This window comes from Diaporthe batatas (assembly GCF_019321695.1).
Source record: "Diaporthe batatas strain CRI 302-4 chromosome Unknown Contig00019, whole genome shotgun sequence".
In the NCBI taxonomy this organism is placed as follows: domain Eukaryota; kingdom Fungi; phylum Ascomycota; class Sordariomycetes; order Diaporthales; family Diaporthaceae; genus Diaporthe; species Diaporthe batatas.
Genome location: NW_025408566.1, coordinates 594,605 through 614,399, shown reverse-complemented (window position 1 = coordinate 614,399; position 19,795 = coordinate 594,605). Strand labels below are relative to the sequence as shown.

Genomic DNA, 19,795 nt, shown 5'->3' with positions numbered 1-19,795 from the left:
GTTTGGGCTACCAGGGGGGGCATCGGGGTATCTAGGTACCTAGGCAGCTGGGGATTGAGCATGGATCCCTGTCTAGTGTTCCTGGTGTCACTTTTTGGAAAGGCCACCTTGAGCTTGACCATCTGGTGTGTAGCGACGATGCGGGCAAGGGCGTCCTCCCAATTCCCGTACCTATTTCTCAATACCCAATCACCCTGGTCCATTGGAGACACTCTCTTTTGAAATACATTCACGTCTGTGAACACACACATCTGATCCTCACCCATGGCCAGGCTGGTCTTTGTGCAAAGCCAATGAGCCTGTTCGCAACTCGCCTCACACTCTTCCCTCCCACTCCCTTGGCGCAAACACCAGCATCCTAGACGGGCCTCGGCCATCATCACCCACGACCACGCTGTCCCACGGCACCCACGCCTGACCTTGCCGACTTGCCCTCCACACACCCGCGCGAGCAGTCCTCTCGTGCAGACGGTCAAGATGGACCACGCCATGTACCATTCTCTTGGCATGGGCCAGCAAGATCCCAATGACCCAAACAACCAGTACAACCAGTCGAACCAGCCCGCACCAAACCAGTTCCAACCGCCCGTTGCTCCCAACCCATACGAGCAGCAGCAGCAGCAGCAGCAGCAGCAAGGTACTCCTCAGGGACAACAATACTATGGCACCCCTTCGCAGATGCAACCTGGCGGCCCCTCGCCACAGCCGACCCAGGGATACTTCCAAGGCCAGCCCCAGGCAGACCCAAATGATATCACAGCGCAGATGGCAGGCATGTCGCTTGGGGCCGAGGGACATCAGGTTGGCACGGGAAAACGGAAGAAGAAGGACAGGCACGCATACCACCAGGTCGAATCCACCGGCTCGTCTCAGGCCTTCAACGGCATCCCCCCAGCAGGCACACCTGCCACGGCTTTCCTGAACGCCGACCCCTCAGGAACCACCGGCTTCGTGGGCCAGCCAGGCTTCTCGCCCCAGCCGAACCAGGGCGCCTTCCCGGCTCCCCATTCCCCGTACACACCCGGTGGCGCTGCCTCCCCAGCGGACTTCGGCGCGAGGAATGGGTCTGCCGAGGCCGCTGTCGCGGCCGGAGGGCAGAACAAGGTCTCCCAGGACGAGCTTCCCAGCGTGCCCGCCGCCCGAGACGCTGCGCAACAGCACTATCTGACCAACATATACCCTACCTTCGAGAAGCATGTCCCGCCTCCTGCTTCTGTCTCCTTCGTCGCCTTTGACCAGGGCAACTCCTCGCCCAAGTTCGCCCGCCTAACCATGAACAACATCCCCGCCACCTCCGAGGCGCTACACACGACCGGGCTACCTCTAGGCCTCATGCTTCAGCCACTGGCCCGGGCTCAGGCAGGCGAGGCCGGGGTGCCCGTTCTAGACTTTGGCGACATTGGCCCGCCCCGCTGCAGGAGGTGTCGCGCATACATCAACCCTTTTATGATGTTCCGTTCGGGTGGCAACAAGTTTGTTTGCAACCTTTGCACATATCCCAATGATACCCCTCCAGAATATTTCTGCGCAACTTCACCCCAAGGCATTCGCGTCGACCGGGACCAGCGGCCGGAGCTGTGCCGTGGTACCGTCGAGTTTGTCTGCCCCAAGGAGTACTATAACAGGGAGCCCGTGGGCTTGCGATGGCTATTCGTCATCGATGTCACCCAGGAGGCCTATAACAAGGGCTACCTCGAGGCGTTCTGTGACGGCATTCTGGCCACTCTGTATGGTGTGGATGAAGCCGAGGAGAAGGATGAGAGCGGAGAGCCAAAAAGGAGACTACCGCCCAACTCGCGGGTTGGCTTTGTTACTTATGACAAGGAGGTGCATTTCTACAACTGCAGTGTAAGTAACTGAGGCCGTACTGTCTGTTCCTGAAGCTGACTAATAATTTCAGGCCGCATTGGAGCAAGCTCAGATGATGATCATGCCCGACATCGAGGATCCTTTCGTACCCCTGAGTGATGGGCTGTTTGTCGATCCCGTGGAGTCAAAGTAAGGACCGCCTCCTGACATTTCCTCACTCGAGAAAGAAGCGCTGACGATAGAATAGGGCCGTCATCTCGTCTCTGCTTACAAGATTACCACAGATGTTCTCCGCGATCAAGAACCCAGAACCCGCCCTGCTTTCCACCCTGAACTCTGCTGTGTCTGCTCTCGAGAAGACAGGAGGCAAGATCATCTGTTCCCTATCGGCCTTGCCAACATGGGGTCCCGGCCGCCTCTTCATGAGGGACGATGGCAAGCACCCGGGTGGTGAGATAGACAAAAAGCTGTTCACAACCGAGCACCCCGGCTGGAGGAAGCTGGCCGAGAGGATGGCTGCCGCTGGGGTCGGATCCGATTTCTTCCTTGCTGCACCCACTGGTGGCTATCTGGACATTGCCACAATCGGCTACGTCTCTGCCATCACCGGCGGCGAAACCTTCTACTACCCGAACTTCGTGAACGGAAGAGACAATGCCAAGCTATCCCTCGAGGTGAAGCATGCAGTCACTCGGGAGACGGGTTACGAAGCACTCATGAAAGTTAGGTGCTCCAATGGCTTGCAAGTCTCTGGGTACCACGGCAACTTCATCCAACATACGTTCGGGGCTGATCTCGAGATTGGAAGCATCGATGCGGACAGGGCAATCGGTGTCACTTTCAGCCACGACGGCAAGCTCGACTCGAAGCTGGATGCCCATTTCCAGTCCGCGCTGCTGTACACCACCGCAAACGGCGAGCGCCGGGTGCGCTGCTGCAACATTGTGGCCAGCGTGAGTGACAATGCCAAGGAGAGCATCAAGTTTGTAGACCAAGATGCCGTTGTCTCCATCATCGCCAAGGAAGCCGCGACAAAACTTGCGAGCACGTCAGCCTCATTGAAGGACATCAGGCTCGTCCTGCAGGAGAAGACCATCGACGTGATGGCGGGCTACAGAAAGCATTTCGTTTCGCAGTCGTACCCACCAGCACAGCTCGTCATGCCAGACAAGCTCAAGGAGCTCTGCATGTACATGCTTAGCATGATCAAGTGCAGGGCCTTCAAGGGTGGCAATGAGACCTCGGACAGACGCGTCCACGAGATGCGAATGATCCGGGGGATGGGCTGCCTAGAGATGAGTCTGTACCTCTACCCGCGCATGATAGCCTTGCACAATCTCCAGGAGACTGAGGGCTTCGCGGACCCTGCAACGGGCCAGCTCAAGCTGCCGCCCACGATGCGCAACACCTTCAGCAAAGTCGAACCAGGCGGTGTGTACCTGATGGACAATGGCCAGCAATGCATCCTGTGGTTCCATGCGCAGACTTCGCCGAATCTTATCCAGGACCTCTTCGGCGAGGACAAGACGACGCTGCAAAGCCTGGACGCGTACACGAGCGAGCTTCCTGTACTGGAGACGCTCCTCAGCGCGCAGGTGCGGAATATTATCGAGTTCTGGAAGACGCTCAGGGGTTCCAAGGGCTTCACTGTCCAGCTTGCAAGGCAAGGCATTGATGGCGCCGAGTACGAGTGGGCGCGCGGGCTTGTGGAGGACAGGTACGTAGCAAGACACGATCAGAACGAGGGACCACAAGCTAACATGACGATCAGGAATAACGAGGCGCAGTCATATGTGGACTGGCTAGTCAACATACACCGCATGGTGCAGCTCGAGCTCGCGGGCCAGCGAAAGAAGGAGGTCGAGTCGGAGAACTCGGCCCTGGGCACCTTTGCCGGTCTGAGGCCTGCCTACTGGTAGACCACTTAAAAAACACACGGTGCAAGGAGCCAGGGAGTTGCCGCGTCGAGGAGCCGCCGTCGCGTGTCGGGACCCAGAAGCCGGGGACGGCAGTTGCCGGTAGGCAGAGTCTTTGCATGGGAGAGAGAGGCGCTGAACATATGGAATGGTTTTTTTTTCCCGCACTTGGAGTTGAGCCCGTAGGGCCAAGATTATGCAAAGCGATGGTAATGTTCAATTGGAAGTATATGTTGTCGCATGGTGCAACTGGCAGTATGAAGATCCAAATCCAAATATTGCAAGATCTGTCTCAGCCCGGTCCCTGCTTGGGACCTCCGCCTCGCATTCAATGATGCATGTTGATAGAGCATAGCCATTGCCTATCTGAGAGGGCTGCAACATTCTGACTGTCGCGCTCGAGAAGAACAGCGTCTGCCTAACGCAGCAGTCACCCCACAGCCTGCAGGGGCCGGACATTGACGCAAGTTGTTCTTCTCTGGTGATGAGGGAGATGCGAGCCGACCGGCCAGGCAAAAGTGAGACGAGACAAATGATTGAGGGCTCCCGAGGTCGTTCCGGGCGGTGCCTGCGTGGACGAGCGAGTCGTTTTCCCGATCGGCAGAGAGGGGAGACCAGAGAGAAGAATCGGCTTCCCAAAAAAGTAAGTGCTTCGTACAAAAAGGGAAGCGGGATGGGAAATGATGGTCTGATACGGCACATACATGCATACAATATATGTACATATTGGTACATGACGTGCCCCCGTCGTGATGCGGGCTGCCGAGATCGATGGATCGCTCAGAGTACCCGTCCCCTACGTGCGTATTGCTCCTGCAGGAGACAAAACCAGGCAGAGGGTGAGAAAAGAAAATTCAACAATAATACAAGTCAGTCGGATGCTGAATGGGCGCCCACGTCGGGTAAGGGCCAGGATGAGAGAGGTTTTGCTGGCGTGGTGACGAGGGCGTCCCGTCTTGCATTGTCCATCTGCGTCTCGCCCTGTCATACATTACCATGCATTAGGCGACCGTTGGATGCTGTGGTTGTTCCGGCCTCTGGCGTTTTCTTTTGAATGTCTTAATCTCCGAGTGAGTGTCTGTCCCCCACCCTCTTGTCGACGTTGAGCTGCTACGTTGCACGGCAACGGCATCCAGGCTTGCACAGTGTATTGCTCGATGCCCAGTATTCTTTTGTGGCTCTGCTCTCAAGGTCAGTCCAATCCGGTGGTCTCTGTACCGTCATGTAGACTTGTCCTCTCTCCCATCCTCAACTCTCACCGCCCCTCCCTCTTATTCTCACGTGTCTCTCTCCGTCTCTCTCGCGCGCACACACACTTACACGCACACACACGTATAAGGAGCGTGTGCGTATGCTTCCTAGCTCCTAACGAGGCCCTGCCTGGCTCAGGAATGCATTGAGGCTTGATGCATGTGTCGCTTAGCCCTCTTCAGGCCGTAGGACCTGCCCGTCGTGCGACCTGACATGCACGATCGGTGCGACTCGATCTCATTCTTGCGTGACGTTCCGCTAGAACCACCGAGGATCCCCTTTCCTTTTTCTTTTCGTTCTGTGTCTTTTGTGAGGGGGGGAGGGGGCACACGAAGCGGTCGAGGGGTGGTGTCGTGTCGTGTCTCGTCTTGACGTGTTTCCCTGTCGTAGCGCTGGAGAATTATGTCAAGGCAAGCCACACTCTAATGTTCGGCACTTTTCCCACCACACTAGAGCCAGCCGGCCAGGCTGCCAGGCCAGCACAACACTATTGCACTGACATGAGGAATGTCTGTATATGCCTCACCGGGCTGTCGTGAGGAATGATATCCAGTCTTGTTACCTGTAGAGGTGAGAAACCCCTTTGCCCGACCCTCGCCTCCGTGGGTTGGACACAAATGTTCTCATGTCGCTTACAGACACAACACCTAGATGCCATTCGTGCTTATGGGAATGTGGATCTGTGGCCCGAGTGACGTCTCGGCAATCTGAGACAGTCGAGTACCATTTTCATGCCTTCACACCGCTTTGGGAGTCGTCTCCCCAATGTGTCGTGATCTGGGTCAGGTCTGGTCAACTGGTTCTATCACCTGGCATAGGCTCTGGGAACTCGACTGACAGAGAAAATGTGGGCTTGCAGGACATAGGAGAGGCTCCCTAAATGGAACTCTTTCTCTATACCTAGGTGGTTCAAGAAGAGGACCTGGATTTAAGCTCACTTGCGCTGGTTCATTGAAGAGCCAAACTAGTCACGTATGCCATTTTAAATGAACATCGGGCTGTGACTCGCATGATTCCGATTCTACCAGATCAATGTCTCAGTGCAGGGGGGCGTACAGCAAGCGGGTACTTGATGCTCGAGGCCGTCAATAAAATGTGCTTCGTCTGAGAAAGGTCTGGACTCTCTGCCTCATCTCCATTTCGTGTCTATTGATCGGCCTCGGTAAAGCTTTTCCTGATATTCACACCATTATTACATGCGCCCCGCTCTAGGGAAAAGCAACGCCATGCCACCGCCCGGCGATGTTGAGGCGTGGGGGTTTCCTTCTTCGCCCGGCGACTAGTGACGCGCATTTGCTTTTTGTATCATTATTTTGGGAGAGACGTTGCGGATGATATGCAGCACTGGATTTTTATTGTCTGATCCCGGCCATGCTGCCATGATATTTTTCCATATCCGTTGGGACGTGACAGACAATTGATTAAGTCAACCAACCACTCGTGTCAGCAGAGACAGCGCCCCTTTCCGCGACAGCAGTGCGAGACTCAGACAGAAAAGTGTGGGCCTTTGAAAATCGACACCAATTAGGCGAGGTCACATGAGCTATATCCGTCTCAGACGATTCAGCCTCCTTGGGTACACCGCATGAGCTGTCGAGGCTGGGGCGCTTCGGGTACGACGTCGTTCCGCATTCCTTAGACCACCACCACACACAGACACACACATAAGATGTCCTGAGACTCGCAGATCACAGATCTTGCATACGCCCTGCGCCATTGCTGCAGCCCTGGGAGCATGGGGTTGGGCAAGATGCTGACGTAGGCGGTGAAGCGTCCAGGGAGGTCCTGGGCCGGACACCGGAGAGACAGCCCGGATCGACATCGCGGTTGGGGATGGAGGGAAAAGGAAACACCTCTAATTTGGAAATTATTGTGTAAAAGTAATAGAGTAAAGTGACCTCAGACGGCCGGCCGGCCAGCCACCAGCCGGAGCAAATCTTTTTTGTTTTTTGAGAATCCCAGGAATCGAGTATCAAGACGAGAAACGAAGCTTCCTTTTACCAAGAGAACCAGACCTCCAGCACAATCCAAGATAGACGCCATCCTCCGTCAAAGTCCCATGACTGGACCGGCCAAAGTAAGCCACAAGCAGCCTCCGGCCGACTACCTCCCTGCTGTCTCCATTTGCTCATGTTTTGCCTAAGAGTAGGTAATGGTCTAACACACAAGGTTACCCAGTCCCATTCTTCCGTCGGGCTGCTGTGTGACTCTCTGGATCTCGGCTGGGTTGAAGACGCGTTCGAAGACGGCCATGTCCGTCGGGCAGACTGGGATCGAAGACGAGCCGGACGACTTTCCTTTCCCCTTGCTTGAGCTGCTGCTGCCGCCGCCGCCGCCGCCCGAGCCACCAGTACCACTGCTGCTGCCGCTGCCGCCCCTGTTCTTCTTGGCCGCTTCCTCGAGGATGAGGCGCATTGTGCTCTGAGACGGGTCCTCGAACACGAAGGCGACGTTCTCGATCCTGCCCCTGAGGTTCGTGTCCCATAGGAAGACCTCGCGCCATAGCTCGGCCATCTCTTGCGGCGGGTTGCGATACCAGTTGCCCAGGCCAAAGTCGCCGATGACGACGTTGCGTATGTCGTTGTAGGCGCAGATGCTAAGGGCCGCCCGCAGCTTGTTCTTGGCCATCTCGCGCTCGTCATCGAACGAGTACTTGGTCCCACCCTCCTTGAGCTTGGGGCGGCACATGGGCGTTACCGAGACCACGGGGAGCGCCCGCCAGTCCTCCAGTTTGCGCTCCTCGTACCTATCATGCGGGCCGCGGAAGACGACTACCCCATTCACAACAGCACCCGTTAGATGAGAGTGTCCCACGAATTTCTTCGGAGCAAGGGCTCTTGACTTACCAACTCTGTCAGAGTAGATGCCTCCCGCCCAGGGTAGAGGATAGTGGCCCCCAGACACGTATGACGCCGGGCCCGGCGTCGCGATCGTGGCGGATAGCGTGCTCCTCCGGCACAGGCGCTCCTCGTAGCCAACGACGCCCGTCTCCCAGTCCCCGCCGGGCCTTTTCTCGTTGGCGGCGCAGATGAACGCCACCCTTGTGTTGTTGTTCCGCGCTGACCAGTTCGTGGCCAGATCCACGGGATCATCCGTGTGGACCCCTACGATGCGTGTTAGTGAGACCATGCGGTACAACCAGGTACGACGTGTACCCAAAAAGCCGGGGCCCCGGTTGTGTAGACGCACAAAAGGTCGGGTTTGCAAGACCCATTGGCCGCTGAGGAAATTGATCTGGTGTGAAACTGAGTGGATTTGAAAAGAGGTAGGAGTACAGCGGCCATGTGTTGGCGTAGTTCTTGCGGATGTAAGGGATGGTGCTTCTCTTGGTCTGAGCTGCCACCTCCGAAGGTTTCGGCTTGGATGATCTGGATGAGCTACCAGGCGGCATTTTGTCAAGTGTCGTCTCCTTCGCAAAGACCGGCAGCGGCGAGCAGCGACCTGAAGAGAGAGGGAAAACGAGCCAGTGTGACAAGACTGGTCAGCCGCAGGCAGTGTGGACTGTGTGAACTGCGGGAGAAGGGGGGCAAAGCAACTGAATGAGAAGAAAAAAAGGAGTGTCCGTTGGTGTTGGAGGGCCAGATTGGGGGAATAGCACCGGGGGACGATTTGGGTCAGCCCATTATATAACTGAACAGCTTCAGACAGCTTGGGCATCAGATACAAACCGCGGGCGGGTGTGGTTGCAGATATGTCTTCGATTTTCGGCAGCAGTGGGCATGGAACGGGCAAGTACGGACCATCCCAAGCGAAAAATCAAAGACTGTCCAAGGCGGCGGTGTAACCAGAGTGCTTGAACATATCCACTCATGTCTTGAACATTCAATGGGAGGGCCAGGACTTGTGACGAGCCACGAGGGGAGTTGTTGAGATTTGTTTATACACTGGCTCTCTGGCCCGGGCTGCCTATCTCGTACGGCGCTCGCTATGGTGGGAACAAGAAGGCAGCCGATTGGTGTAGGACCACCTGATCCAAATTCATGGTTGGCGGGTTCAGAGAGCGATATGAAGGTTGCAGGCGGCCGTCCGCAACCTGCTACTGCAATCTGCCGTCTGTTACACCAGATCTGGATTTGGTTGCTTTGTGACCTGTTCCCTAGCGCCCATACGCCTCCTGCCTTGCCTCTCTGCAGGTCAACGATGCTATGAAACAATAGGAAACGGGACAGGCCTGGCGGCCGAGTGAGCGGCGGCTCTGGGCTATAGCATGAAGGGGCGCCTCGCAAGACTGATGTGGTTTAGTGACGAGCCACACAACGGTTTCTTGGTTCGGATCCTGACCTGAAAAACAAAAAGCGAGGAAATGGTCTGTGATTTTTCTGTTGGTAGTTGCTAGTGCCTCACCGCTTAGCAGCCCTCGACACGGAAAGCAAGAAGACAAGGTCCACAAGGCCATACCTTGAGAGAAACCTGGGCACCCAAGAGGCCAAGAGAGGAAGTTTGTTGCCCTCTGTTTGTGAGCCAAGGCCAGAGCTTGATTCCGACAGCCTGGAACGTCCCACAGTAACACATTGCAGTAGAGCCGCTGCAGGCCGAGTGTCAAACGACGAGGCCTTGCCCGCAGTCTGTGGCAGTCGCATCCAACGGTCCCGGCAGCTTGGGGCTGGATGGCCAACAGCACTGGTATGATTGTCCTGCCTCTTCTGCCTCCCCGGACAGCGTCGCCCGCGAGGCTTCGCAGCTACCGGTGGGCACAGCTGGGCAAGGCATAGGCAGCACCATCATCAGCACCAGCACGTACATCCAGCACGTACATCCAGTCCTTGATTGTCCGCAGAGGAATAAGACGAAGTCGACGCACAAGGCTTGGGCTTGCACTGCCTGACCAGGCACCATACACGGAGCATTTCCTGCCTGACAGGGCCGGTCCTGGCGTCATGGCTTGGCGGGTTGAGTCCGTGACCGGAAGAGACGATGGTCCTCTCCAGATGCTTGGTACTTTTGACACGCAATGCGCTCCGGAGGACTGAGGCACCGAGTACCCGTTTGCTCTTAGCCAAGTCGGACGGCAGGACCCAAGCTACTCACGCGGTGTTCGCGGAGCTGTGGCCCGCGCCGTTGGCAGATGCTGCCTTCCATGTGATATGTGACGGTGCAGAGTGTCAGACAAAGAGATGTGAAGACCATTTAGCAGGTGGAAAGGAGTCAGAAATGATCTGCGGCACTGGCAGTCCTCCTCCCAACACCAGGGCCAACGACAACGCTCTCGTCCTGATCGAGCCTGGCGTGACGCGGAGAGGGAGGTCATTCCACACGCACGAGTCTGAAACATACTGTAGGGATCACCTGAAGGCGTGGTCCCCGGATAGATGTCGACAGGTACTCTCGAGCTGGACAGGTTTGAGGCTGCTCACGGCTGGTGGTCGATGGGGGTTCAGACAGGCCTGTCCACGCTCGCAGCACAACTCTCTCCACCTCCGATGGTGTTTGGTGACAGCACAGCCCCTGGGCCCCAAGATGAGGAATGTCGAGACGTGCTCGGGTGCTCTTGACAGATGTGGGATCCGTTTGCCTGTTTACTTGAGTACTTCGGTACCTACTAGAGTCAAGCACGTACGAAGTACCAAGTATCCGTATCTAGTGGACAAACGGTCGGAGAAGTGGTCTGTGCGTATGTGCTTACATAATGCCCAAGTCGCCCAGTTCCTTTCGCGCTGAGCTGTGCCGGCACCTCGCAGCGGCCGAAGACGTCACTCGAGCAAATTATCATGTCGCCGAACGCGAGGCCGATATGATGCAGATCACGCCTCGGTGTCCTTGAAGTCTCGGCTCTTCTTTTTTTTATCTTGTATCTTGCTCTGCCTCAGTCCCACTGCCTGGCGGAGACATGCGCGCACCCCGCCTGGCACTAGCTGCTCGGCACCTGTCGTTGAGGAGCAAAGCATCCGTCGCGTCTCCTGCAGTGATAACGCTCCCAGCGCGTCGCTACGTGGCCAGTGGAGGTAGCAACGCCAGGCCCAGGCCCATTTCGAGGTTGCTGGAGTGGGAACCGCAGGAGGGGGCTCGCGATGTCGTCGTCAATGGCTTCATCCGATCCGTGCGGTCCATGAAGTCACGCTCCTTTGTCGCTCTTGGAGACGGCTCATCCCTTGCTTCTCTGCAGGCCCTCGTACCCTCGAGCCAGGCCGAAGGGTGCGTGTTCTTCTTCCATACACTGCTGTCTCGGGGCGATCCTTTGAACGCTGACGCTTCTCTGCTACGTAGTCTCGCCATCGGGGCGGCCGTTCGTCTGACCGGCTCCTGGGTTCCCTCCAAGGGCAGCGGACAATCCCATGAGCTGCAGGTGGACACCGTCCAAGTCTTGGGTCCTTCCGACCCAAAGGTGCATTGCCGTCCCGCTCATCTCTCTCTGCAATTGCTGGGACTCGGGCAAGCCTGACATGTCCTGCGCTGCGACTGACCATCTTCGCCTTCAGACATTTCCGATTCAGAAGAAGTACCAGACTCCTGAATACCTGCGTACCATACCTCATCTTCGGCCGAGAACCCCCTTCAACTCCGCCATCCTCAGGCTTCGGTCCGAAAGCATCGCATCTTTGAACCACTTCTTTGCCACTCGTGATTTCGTCCAGACTCACCCTCCCATCCTGTCCTCGTCTGACTGTGAGGGCGGTGGGGAGGTTTTCAAGGTCGCCCCTGCGCATCAGGACGACGGCGAGGACGCCGATGCGTTTTTTCGGGCACCCAAATACCTCACCGTGTCGACCCAGCTCCATCTTGAGGCACTCGCACAGGCCGTCGGGAATGTGTGGACCCTGTCCCCGACCTTTCGTGCAGAAAAGAGCGACACTTCGAGACATTTGAGCGAATTCTACATGCTCGAGGCCGAGATGGCCTTTGTAGATCACTTGGGTGGTGTCATGGACATTGTGGAAGAGATGCTGCGCCATCTGACCACAAGTCTCTACGAGTCTCGAGTTGCCCGGGAGCTTCGTTCCCCAGCCCAAGACAGGGCCTCTGGCGAGAGCGCCGCGGACAGGGCCACTCCAGAAGAAGTGGAGAGGAGATGGCAGGGGATGATGCAATCTTCCTGGCCGCGTGTGACCTATGCTGAAGCCATCGATGTCCTGGAGAGAGATGCCGGGCTCTTCAAGCAGCCGCCGTCTTGGGCCGCAGGGCTGCAGTCTGAGCACGAAAAATACATCGCTCACGTGGTCGGAGGTGGCAAGCCTGTCTTTGTTACGGACTACCCATCAGAGCTCAAACCTTTCTATATGCGTGCAACCCCGGAAACCGGCTCGCCAGGTCACCACACAGCCGACTGCTTCGACCTCCTGGTGCCAGAATATTGCGAGATTGCCGGCGGCTCGATGCGTGAACACCGCCTGCCAGAGCTCCTGGATTCCATGAAGAGGCACAACATGTCCACGCCTGCTCTCGATGGCGCTGGTCTTCCAGCTGCGGGGTCCGCGACGTCGCCCCCCGGTAGCCTGGATTGGTACGTTGACCTGCGACGTTGGGGGTGTCCTCCCCACGGGGGTTTCGGACTTGGCTTCGATCGTCTACTCGGTTATCTGTCTGGGGTTCAGAGCATCCGGGACACGGTGACCTTCCCCCGCTGGCACGGTCGATGTGACTGTTGAGCGGCACACAGGCACAATGGATCTAGATGATCTCGGGCACAGATCGGTCCATCTAGACAGCTCTCCATGCTGTGCTCGTCAAAGCTTACCTACTTGGGACGTCCAAGGCCGGATCGTGCTACCAACCACAATAAACAGGTCCTGCGACACGACGCCGGTCATGTCTCGCTGGCAATTAATCATGCAGCCTTCCTTACGAGGATTATGGAAGACCATTTCCTGGCCAGAGCACGGCTCCAAGGATGAGGCTTACGAATGACAGGTTTCGAGATGTTTTCCGGGCGACCTCCCGTGTGACATCTCTAGAAATTACGGCCGCACGTCCAATAAATCCTCGTAAGTAAGCGGCGCGACTGCACACTGCCGCCTCGCTCGCACGGGTTGAAAACGTTTCTAGCCGTCCTTTGTATGGATGCCCTCTCTAGGAGATGCTGCCACAATCTACTACCGAGCATATCAACCACACTCTCTCCCGTCGCAACCTATGTCCATCACGTACGATACTTTGATAGTGTACTCCTCGCCTCTTTTCTTGCTGTTGTCGTGCAGCTGGGCCGTTGTTCGTGGAGTCTTTTGTCCATGTTTCTCGCCATCGCGCCGAGTGGTTCACTTAAACTACAGGCTTGCTGGCAGTCCTGAACACCCCCTCCCCCTCCCCCGAGCATCCCATGTAACGGGTCGATGGATCAGCCTATTGTCCAAGAGAGCAGGTATCGGCTGGACGAAGCCGGGCTCGGCAGTTTGTTTCAGCCCGCAATCTGAGGCGCTGTCAATTCATCCCGTCTGAAGTTCTTTGCCCACGGCAGAAAGGCAGGATCTGCAAGAGTCATTCTAGCGATTACTAGGCGGGTCGTTGGCTTGCATCAAGTCGGAGGCATCGCAGTAGTTCTGCCTCGAACTCATCATGAGGTGCCGTCCTTGGAGCACGGGAGCATGCCGGTGTATGCTCTACGACTGATCCACAAGATATCAACATCGCCAAGTCAAACTCTATTGTGTGGTGGATAAGACCGCTTGTGAGAGGGGCTGGCAGTAAACCAGATACAGTGCCCTGGGCTGCGAAAGTGTGTTGATCTACGGCAATGAGTGGCGTGAAGCGACGCTATCTCTCCTCGCCTCGCAACGTCAACCAACTCACTGGGCGGCTTCCCATTCACTGGGCCCGCGAGAGCATCGCGTGCCAACAAGACTTTTGCACTGGGGCTACATGTGCCACAGGTGGAGCCGTCTTGAGTATTCTCACATCTAGCTCTACTGTCGTGCATTTGCCGCGAACTGGTGGCCGTTTACACGAATAACTCGCGGCTCGGCGGGCAATCACGCGTGTCAGCAATGGGTGCCCAACACACCCGATTGTTCGCAGCCGAACTGCAACTGCCAGCAGCGAGTCGAAGCCGATCTTCGGGAGCGCATCGCGGGTAATGGCTGTCTGCCAGGCAGGAATGGTGAAGACAAGCCGCCGTGGGTTCGCATTGGACAAACCCTACATCGGTAGTCTGTCTGGTGGAAAGTATTGAAAAATCAAATACAGAGGCCCGGACAGGGAAAACCTCGCAAAGGTCCACGTTCGCGGGTGTTGAAGCATGCCGGGGTGACTATTGCAAGCCGACCAGTTGGCTATGCTACTCGCACACGCAGGTGGCGGACACTTCGAGGGCCCGACGAGGGCGGTCAGTCAGGCAAAGGTGACGAGTGTCTGGGCAGCCGTCCACGTAGTCGGGCATCGTGGCCCTTCGGGATTGGGAGTTTCACGGACTCCGCAATCTAATAGGGCTAAGTCGTCCAAGATTTTGACCGCCGATGACAATACCGCAACTGGTTCATGCAATGCTTGGGCTATGAGTCGCCATCTCGGATCTGGAGCAGTGTTTTGTCTGTGCGTATTTTGCACCCACGCGAAGAAAAGTTTACGCATAGCATAGTTCACCGCAATCATCCCTTCGGCGACGGCGGGAGCTACCGCAGAAATAAACCTTGTCTTGGGTTGTTGGAACTCAGGCCGGCTCCTCCCCACACTTGATTGAGTTCATGACAAAGTTAAGCCTATGGTGTCACCGCCAGCCCTGTCTATTGAGCTGAATTAGCAACCCGCGCAATGCCCTGGCCATGCACAGGTATTTACGCGACAGCTAGGCATTGGCCGGCTTGTAGGAGAAATAGTGCGATAGTTTGCGTATGAGAACCCGAAATGCCAGGCGACCGCGCGCCCCTATCTAGGCTTCGTTCCCGACATGCATTACTTTGTTTGGCTTATGCTCCAGAAATGTGAAGTGATGAAGTCAGCCCGCTCTGCACACGAGTCGGGACGCCCCATAGGAGCTGTGCGCCTTATCGTCGATCACATTGGTCTTGAGACCTCTTATCAGCAACGAGAAGGCAGGTCGGTATAGTTAACGGCACGCGCGACTCCGATGAAAGAGGAGCAGCTAATAAGCAGAGGAATGAGCAATCGATGATCTGCGAACCAAGAAGCTTGGCGGTTCACTCGAAGAGCTAAACTCTTGGGAGAGGACCATCCGGAGGTTCCGCAGCCAAGACGAAAGGGGCTGTCTCGAGACTGGGGGAGATGGTGAGAGAGGATATGTGTCCCATGGCCCCGTGGGGACGCTAGGTTGGGATCAAACGGGTGAGCGACAGAGTTTAAACAAGCTCAGACGAAGATCAATCTTTTGACGCGGCTTGGTTTTGGCAGGCGTGGGCGGGCACAACCTATTGCTGCTGATCGGGGTTTGAGAACTGGGTTGTGGATATAGTGTAGGCCTGCCACTATACATGGGCAAGTTTGGCCCTGTCAACGTCTCACATGCTTCTGGAAAAGCTTCTCCCGCAGCTCTCCTTGGTGGAGCCATGGTGACGGCCTGCGACGGTGGTCCCTGACAAGATTTATGCAAAAGGCAAAAGGGAGGCAAATGGCAGTTTATAAGTACACTACTGGCCTTTGACTTTATGCAGGGCGAGCAGATTGGAGCAGAGCTTAATCTTATGCTGCACGATAGACGAGATTAATGTTCTGGGCAGATAGATGAAGGCGGCCGGCCCTGTGGAAACGTCCTCGTTTCGACCTTTAGTTCGGGCTCCCAACTGCCCTGGCATCCATGGATACTCGTATGGAAGGAAAAAGGAATTGCGGATTCCAAGGTTGCTCGAGGGTCTGCATAGCAAACCCTAAATTCGAACCCACCTCGGAACCCAGAAGCCTGGCCGAGATCTCTGGAAAGGGCCCGGTCCAACTGTTCAGGGCTCCCGAGCTTTCAGCCTCGAGCATTTCTACGCGTTGTATCTCAACCCGCGCCTTGAGTCACATGTCGATCGAGGAGGCATCTCGGTCGCTCGACATGCCCTGAAAGGGTATGCACGCCCGCAGGCTATCACGACACTTGGACAGCCCCCCACCTCCAGGAAGAGGTCCGTCGCATGGCAGCAATCTATACACTATCCTACCTATCAAGGTTGCATTTGAGGCGTCGCGAGGTGCCGGCTTTGGGCCCGCTGTCAAGTTAGGGCCAGCGCCGGTGGACCACAGACTGACCCGGACCCTACCGGAGGCTGGCTTTGGATCCTTTTTCCTCAAAGAGGGCCGCGTAAGCTTGAAGCTCTAGCGGCTCCGCTCGGTTGGGTACCCTTTCATCACACACACAAAGAGGCACCCACATGGCAATTGCCGCTTTTCCTGCTGGCTTGCTTCCTCTCTCTTTTTTTTTCTTCTTTGTCGCCAAGGACTTGTACCCGAGAACTTGGTACTGTGACAGCCACGCCTGGCGAGGGCCCCCCTGGTATCAGAGTGCTGCCATCCGGAAGCCGTCTCAAGCCACCGGCGATACGATGCTGACGCACTATATTTCCCCGTAACTACCTAGTGTAACTTACTTGGCCTCTGATAATGGACACGCCCAACCTGCACGATACCACAACGAGGACCTGTTTTGCCTTGTCACCGGTCCGGATATCCACTCAGGTGATGGGTGAGCGGCGCAAGAGGCAGCAGGACCAACACCGGAAAATATGCTGGCATGAAACCACATCGGATCATAGTGGAACCCTCTTCCCTCCTCTCAGTGTGGACACGTCCATGCACGCACATTGGCAGCTCCACTCTTGGCTCCGCGCTAAACAAGTCCTCGAATTAAGCTTGTTCTGCAAGTCGGGATTGGAGAGCGGCGGCAGATGCCATGGAATTAAAGACGCAGGCAAGGGGGGCAAAGGGGGGCCGGAGGGGGGGAGGAGCCTGAAAGCATGTCTGTCCTCAATGATCCCATCTCCACCGCACAGGTGAGATACGAAGGCTGGCTGGTGTCTGGTTGATGACAATCGACGCCTCGTCTCACACGCCCGACACAATTAGGTCGACGAGCGAAGGGCCCAAGACGACGAACTCACAGCCTGGCTTTGAGGCGTGCCACTGTACGCCGCCCCCCCCCCGCCCCCCCGTCAGATTTCCTTGGAAGGGAAAAATGGCGCCTTTGCACTCGAAGATCTAATGATACCAAGCACGTCCTGATGTCAGACCTGTCTCCAAGCGGCCCCTCGGCGTGAGCAGGTGAGCGAAGCCAATGGTTTGGCTTGCTTCCTTCCCTTCCATCGGCCAAGCCCAGACCACGAAGGGTCAGGCGATGGTGGCATCCTCCTTTTTTTTTTTTCTTGGTCTACACTAGGTCGAATGCGACCGTGAAGGAACTGGTGCCGGCTCGAGATCCATCCTCGGACACCCGGCACCATGACTACCTCCACCACCGCCTCTGGACGGCGTGTAAGCGGCTCGAAATTGGTAATTTATGCCAAGACCCCCGTATTGAGCAAGCGAACGAGCTTAAAAATTTTCTTGGGTTGAAGCGTTAAAACTTAAACTTGGCTGGTGCAGTGCGGGAGACACGTGCGGGTCCTACGGTACAACAGTACAGGTACTGTATATACCTCCTGGCCAAAGCCCCGAGGATTTTCCAGAATGCGAGCGAGGGTGTATCGGACCAAACGCGGTTGCGACTCTTGTGACGGCAGGCACTTGTGCGAGACGGAGCAGGGCCATCATTTCGTAACATTTGAGAATGTTATTTTCCCTCCACTTGACCACGATTCCGAGTCCCCAGCACAGTATGGGGGCCATTGTGCAGTCAGTAAGCTCCCTCTGTCACGGAAAGTGCCGGATTTCCTCGGACTCGTGCCAGGGTTCACTCGTGCCGTGAGCCGCAGGCTTCGTAAAAGACTGGCTAGTCGATTGCTTTCTCCGAGCCGAGAGCCTGACGCTCCGACATCGTACCACATCGAGACACACCATCCCAGTGCGGCGTCGTGGGAAGGGAGAGCTGTTGTTGCTTGGGCTCCTCCTCGGTCCTTGTGCCTCGACATGGTAAATGGCGACCTCGGGAGGCTTTGCTTACAGGTGCACGAGGATGCCGACCAAGGCCTCGGACCGTGTGTGAGATGCCAGACAGTATCACAGCAGCGCAAGGACTCGACCGCCCTGCCCTGGGTATTTTTAAAACAAGATGCACACCTGTGGTGTGTTGTTCAGACACCGCGGTGTCTCGAGTGTGGCCACACATCTTCACCCGCCCCCCTTCGCCTGCACATCAAGGCTCCAGGGCTGTCAGATCTCGAAGCCACAAGCGGAAGGTCAGCCCATTGGGCCCTGCCGCCTTGCTGCGTCTGTTGATTGCGCCGCACATGCAGACAACTGCAGTGGCTACATGTTGTATATGCACACGCACACACGCAAGCACACGCCATACGCCCCGAGCCATTTGATAAATCTGACAAAGCCGGCACATACATGCGAACGAACCAGCGCCGGTTCCGAGCCCTACCTACCCGCCTACGCCCCCGAGGCGACATGTGGTGTGACAATGAGGATCCAAATCTGACATGCATATGAGAAATCGTGACATGGCCGGCAACTTTATCTCATATCGTAGGGCTGCCCGCCTACGCCCCGTCTCTTGTGCAATGTTCTCTCATGTTTCTTCGTCTTATGTGCATGCCATACTTGTGTACCTAGGTAACAAGGTGCAATCACACCGGTCCAAAAAAGGCTCGTGTCACCATCCGCATCACCCATCTGAAAAGGGGCCCCCCGTCACGAGGCTGTATTGGGACCTGGGCGTGCATATGAGTTCGTAACGACATGTAGAAGAAGGCTCCCGGTTGCCCCCAAGGAAGGGCACCAAGGGCAGAAATACCTAGGTAGACAAGCAGGGAAAAGCAAAACCGTTGTAAGCCAGCCATCGTCATTCCCGCCCAAGATGCCGATCTGGTGGTCTCACAAGGGCGGCGGGAACACGCAGCGACACGATTCCGCGACCCCATGCGCAAATCTGATCGATATCAATACGCGGCTAGCCGAGACACGAGTGGACACTATCATGGGCACCCAGCTTGCGAGAAGTGGTGAGGGCAGGAATTACATGGCTCGCCTGTGTCGTGCGTTGTGACTGATCCCGCAGGCCAAGGAAGAGGGCGGACGCCACCATTGATTTCTTCAGCCACCCTGCCTTAGGCGAGGGTGGGGTGGGTACCGCGGCGTACGCGTATACAAGCACCAGGTCCCGGAGAAAGGGGCCGATGTGCTTTTCGGGCAAGTCGGGGCATTCTTGGACCACGAGCCGGACATCTGGGTCTTGGGTGAGATTGGTGAGATGATTGCGCGTGCGGTCCCGTGAGCCGCGGCGTGGTAGCCGATGCCATCCAACACAGCATCGTCGTGATGGCTGACGCCCAGGAGGGGGTCCGGCTCCCCGACTGGCGTGGCCATGTGTGCCATTGACACTCCGGATGGCACAATCAGTCCATGTTGGGATGCAACATCCTTGAGACACCCACCTGCCCACATGCCGATTGATTAAGAAAGGGAAAACGAAAACGCCAGCTGGAACAATAACCCCGTCTGGGGTAATATACTATTAGATGGGCTACCATGGGATTAAGCCTCCTCTGCCTGTTCAGGTCATGCACCCGCCGGCCGGATTTTCCTGTTTGGTCTGTTGCTGACCACCGACATCCCGGACATGATCGATTGCATATCACGGTGGCATCTCACCGCAGCAACTCCCACGAACAGCACATACAACATTGAGCACACGTGCGCATCCGACGCCCGGGGCGTGCCCAGGTGTGGGGGCTTTGATAAGCTGACCGCGTGGCCTCTCCTCCGGAGCCAGGAGGGAAGCCCGCGGACGGTGGGCGCGCCCGGATCGGACCCCGATTCCAATACCCAAGCAAGCAAGATGAAGAGCAACGTCAAGG

General features: G+C 56.6%; 3 protein-coding genes across 3 annotated transcripts; 2 read left to right on the top strand and 1 right to left on the bottom strand.

Annotated features, from left to right (window-relative positions):
* The first annotated feature begins 92 nt into the window (after positions 1 to 92).
* Positions 93 to 4,020, top strand: KVR01_012398 (uncharacterized protein). Its single transcript, XM_044783764.1, has 4 exons — positions 93 to 1,848; positions 1,901 to 1,998; positions 2,057 to 3,526; positions 3,581 to 4,020. Exons 1-4 carry the CDS (start codon positions 478 to 480, stop codon positions 3,726 to 3,728), a joined length of 3,087 nt encoding a protein of 1,028 aa, XP_044638586.1. The 5' UTR covers positions 93 to 477; the 3' UTR covers positions 3,729 to 4,020.
* Positions 4,021 to 6,649: 2,629 nt separating this feature from the next.
* Positions 6,650 to 8,665, bottom strand: KVR01_012401 (uncharacterized protein). The gene is made up of 2 exons (XM_044786022.1): positions 7,823 to 8,665; positions 6,650 to 7,747 (listed from the first exon to the last, which is right to left on the bottom strand). Exons 1-2 carry the CDS (start codon positions 8,631 to 8,633, stop codon positions 7,134 to 7,136), a joined length of 1,425 nt encoding a protein of 474 aa, XP_044638589.1. The 5' UTR covers positions 8,634 to 8,665; the 3' UTR covers positions 6,650 to 7,133.
* Positions 8,666 to 10,676: 2,011 nt separating this feature from the next.
* KVR01_012321 (asparagine--tRNA ligase SLM5) lies at positions 10,677 to 14,871 on the top strand. Its single transcript, XM_044782486.1, has 3 exons — positions 10,677 to 11,108; positions 11,181 to 11,298; positions 11,393 to 14,871. Exons 1-3 carry the CDS (start codon positions 10,804 to 10,806, stop codon positions 12,557 to 12,559), a joined length of 1,590 nt encoding a protein of 529 aa, XP_044638509.1. The 5' UTR covers positions 10,677 to 10,803; the 3' UTR covers positions 12,560 to 14,871.
* The last annotated feature ends 4,924 nt before the right edge of the window (positions 14,872 to 19,795 follow it).

What these genes read in the sequence shown, in the direction of transcription:
- KVR01_012398 (XM_044783764.1), top strand. Translation starts at nt 478, where the DNA reads ATGGACCACGCCATGTACCATTCTCTTGGCATGGGCCAGCAAGATCCC. An exon ending in TGCATTTCTACAACTGCAGT is followed by an intron (nt 1,849 to 1,900) that starts GTAAGTAACTGA and finishes TAATAATTTCAG; the next exon opens with GCCGCATTGGAGCAAGCTCA. An exon ending in CGCGGGCTTGTGGAGGACAG is followed by an intron (nt 3,527 to 3,580) that starts GTACGTAGCAAG and finishes CATGACGATCAG; the next exon opens with GAATAACGAGGCGCAGTCAT.
- KVR01_012401 (XM_044786022.1), bottom strand. Translation starts at nt 8,633, where the DNA reads ATGCCCAAGCTGTCTGAAGCTGTTCAGTTATATAATGGGCTGACCCAA. An exon ending in CATCTACTCTGACAGAGTTG is followed by an intron (nt 7,748 to 7,822) that starts GTAAGTCAAGAG and finishes TGAATGGGGTAG; the next exon opens with TCGTCTTCCGCGGCCCGCAT.
- KVR01_012321 (XM_044782486.1), top strand. Translation starts at nt 10,804, where the DNA reads ATGCGCGCACCCCGCCTGGCACTAGCTGCTCGGCACCTGTCGTTGAGG. An exon ending in CCCTCGAGCCAGGCCGAAGG is followed by an intron (nt 11,109 to 11,180) that starts GTGCGTGTTCTT and finishes TCTGCTACGTAG; the next exon opens with TCTCGCCATCGGGGCGGCCG. An exon ending in TGGGTCCTTCCGACCCAAAG is followed by an intron (nt 11,299 to 11,392) that starts GTGCATTGCCGT and finishes CTTCGCCTTCAG; the next exon opens with ACATTTCCGATTCAGAAGAA.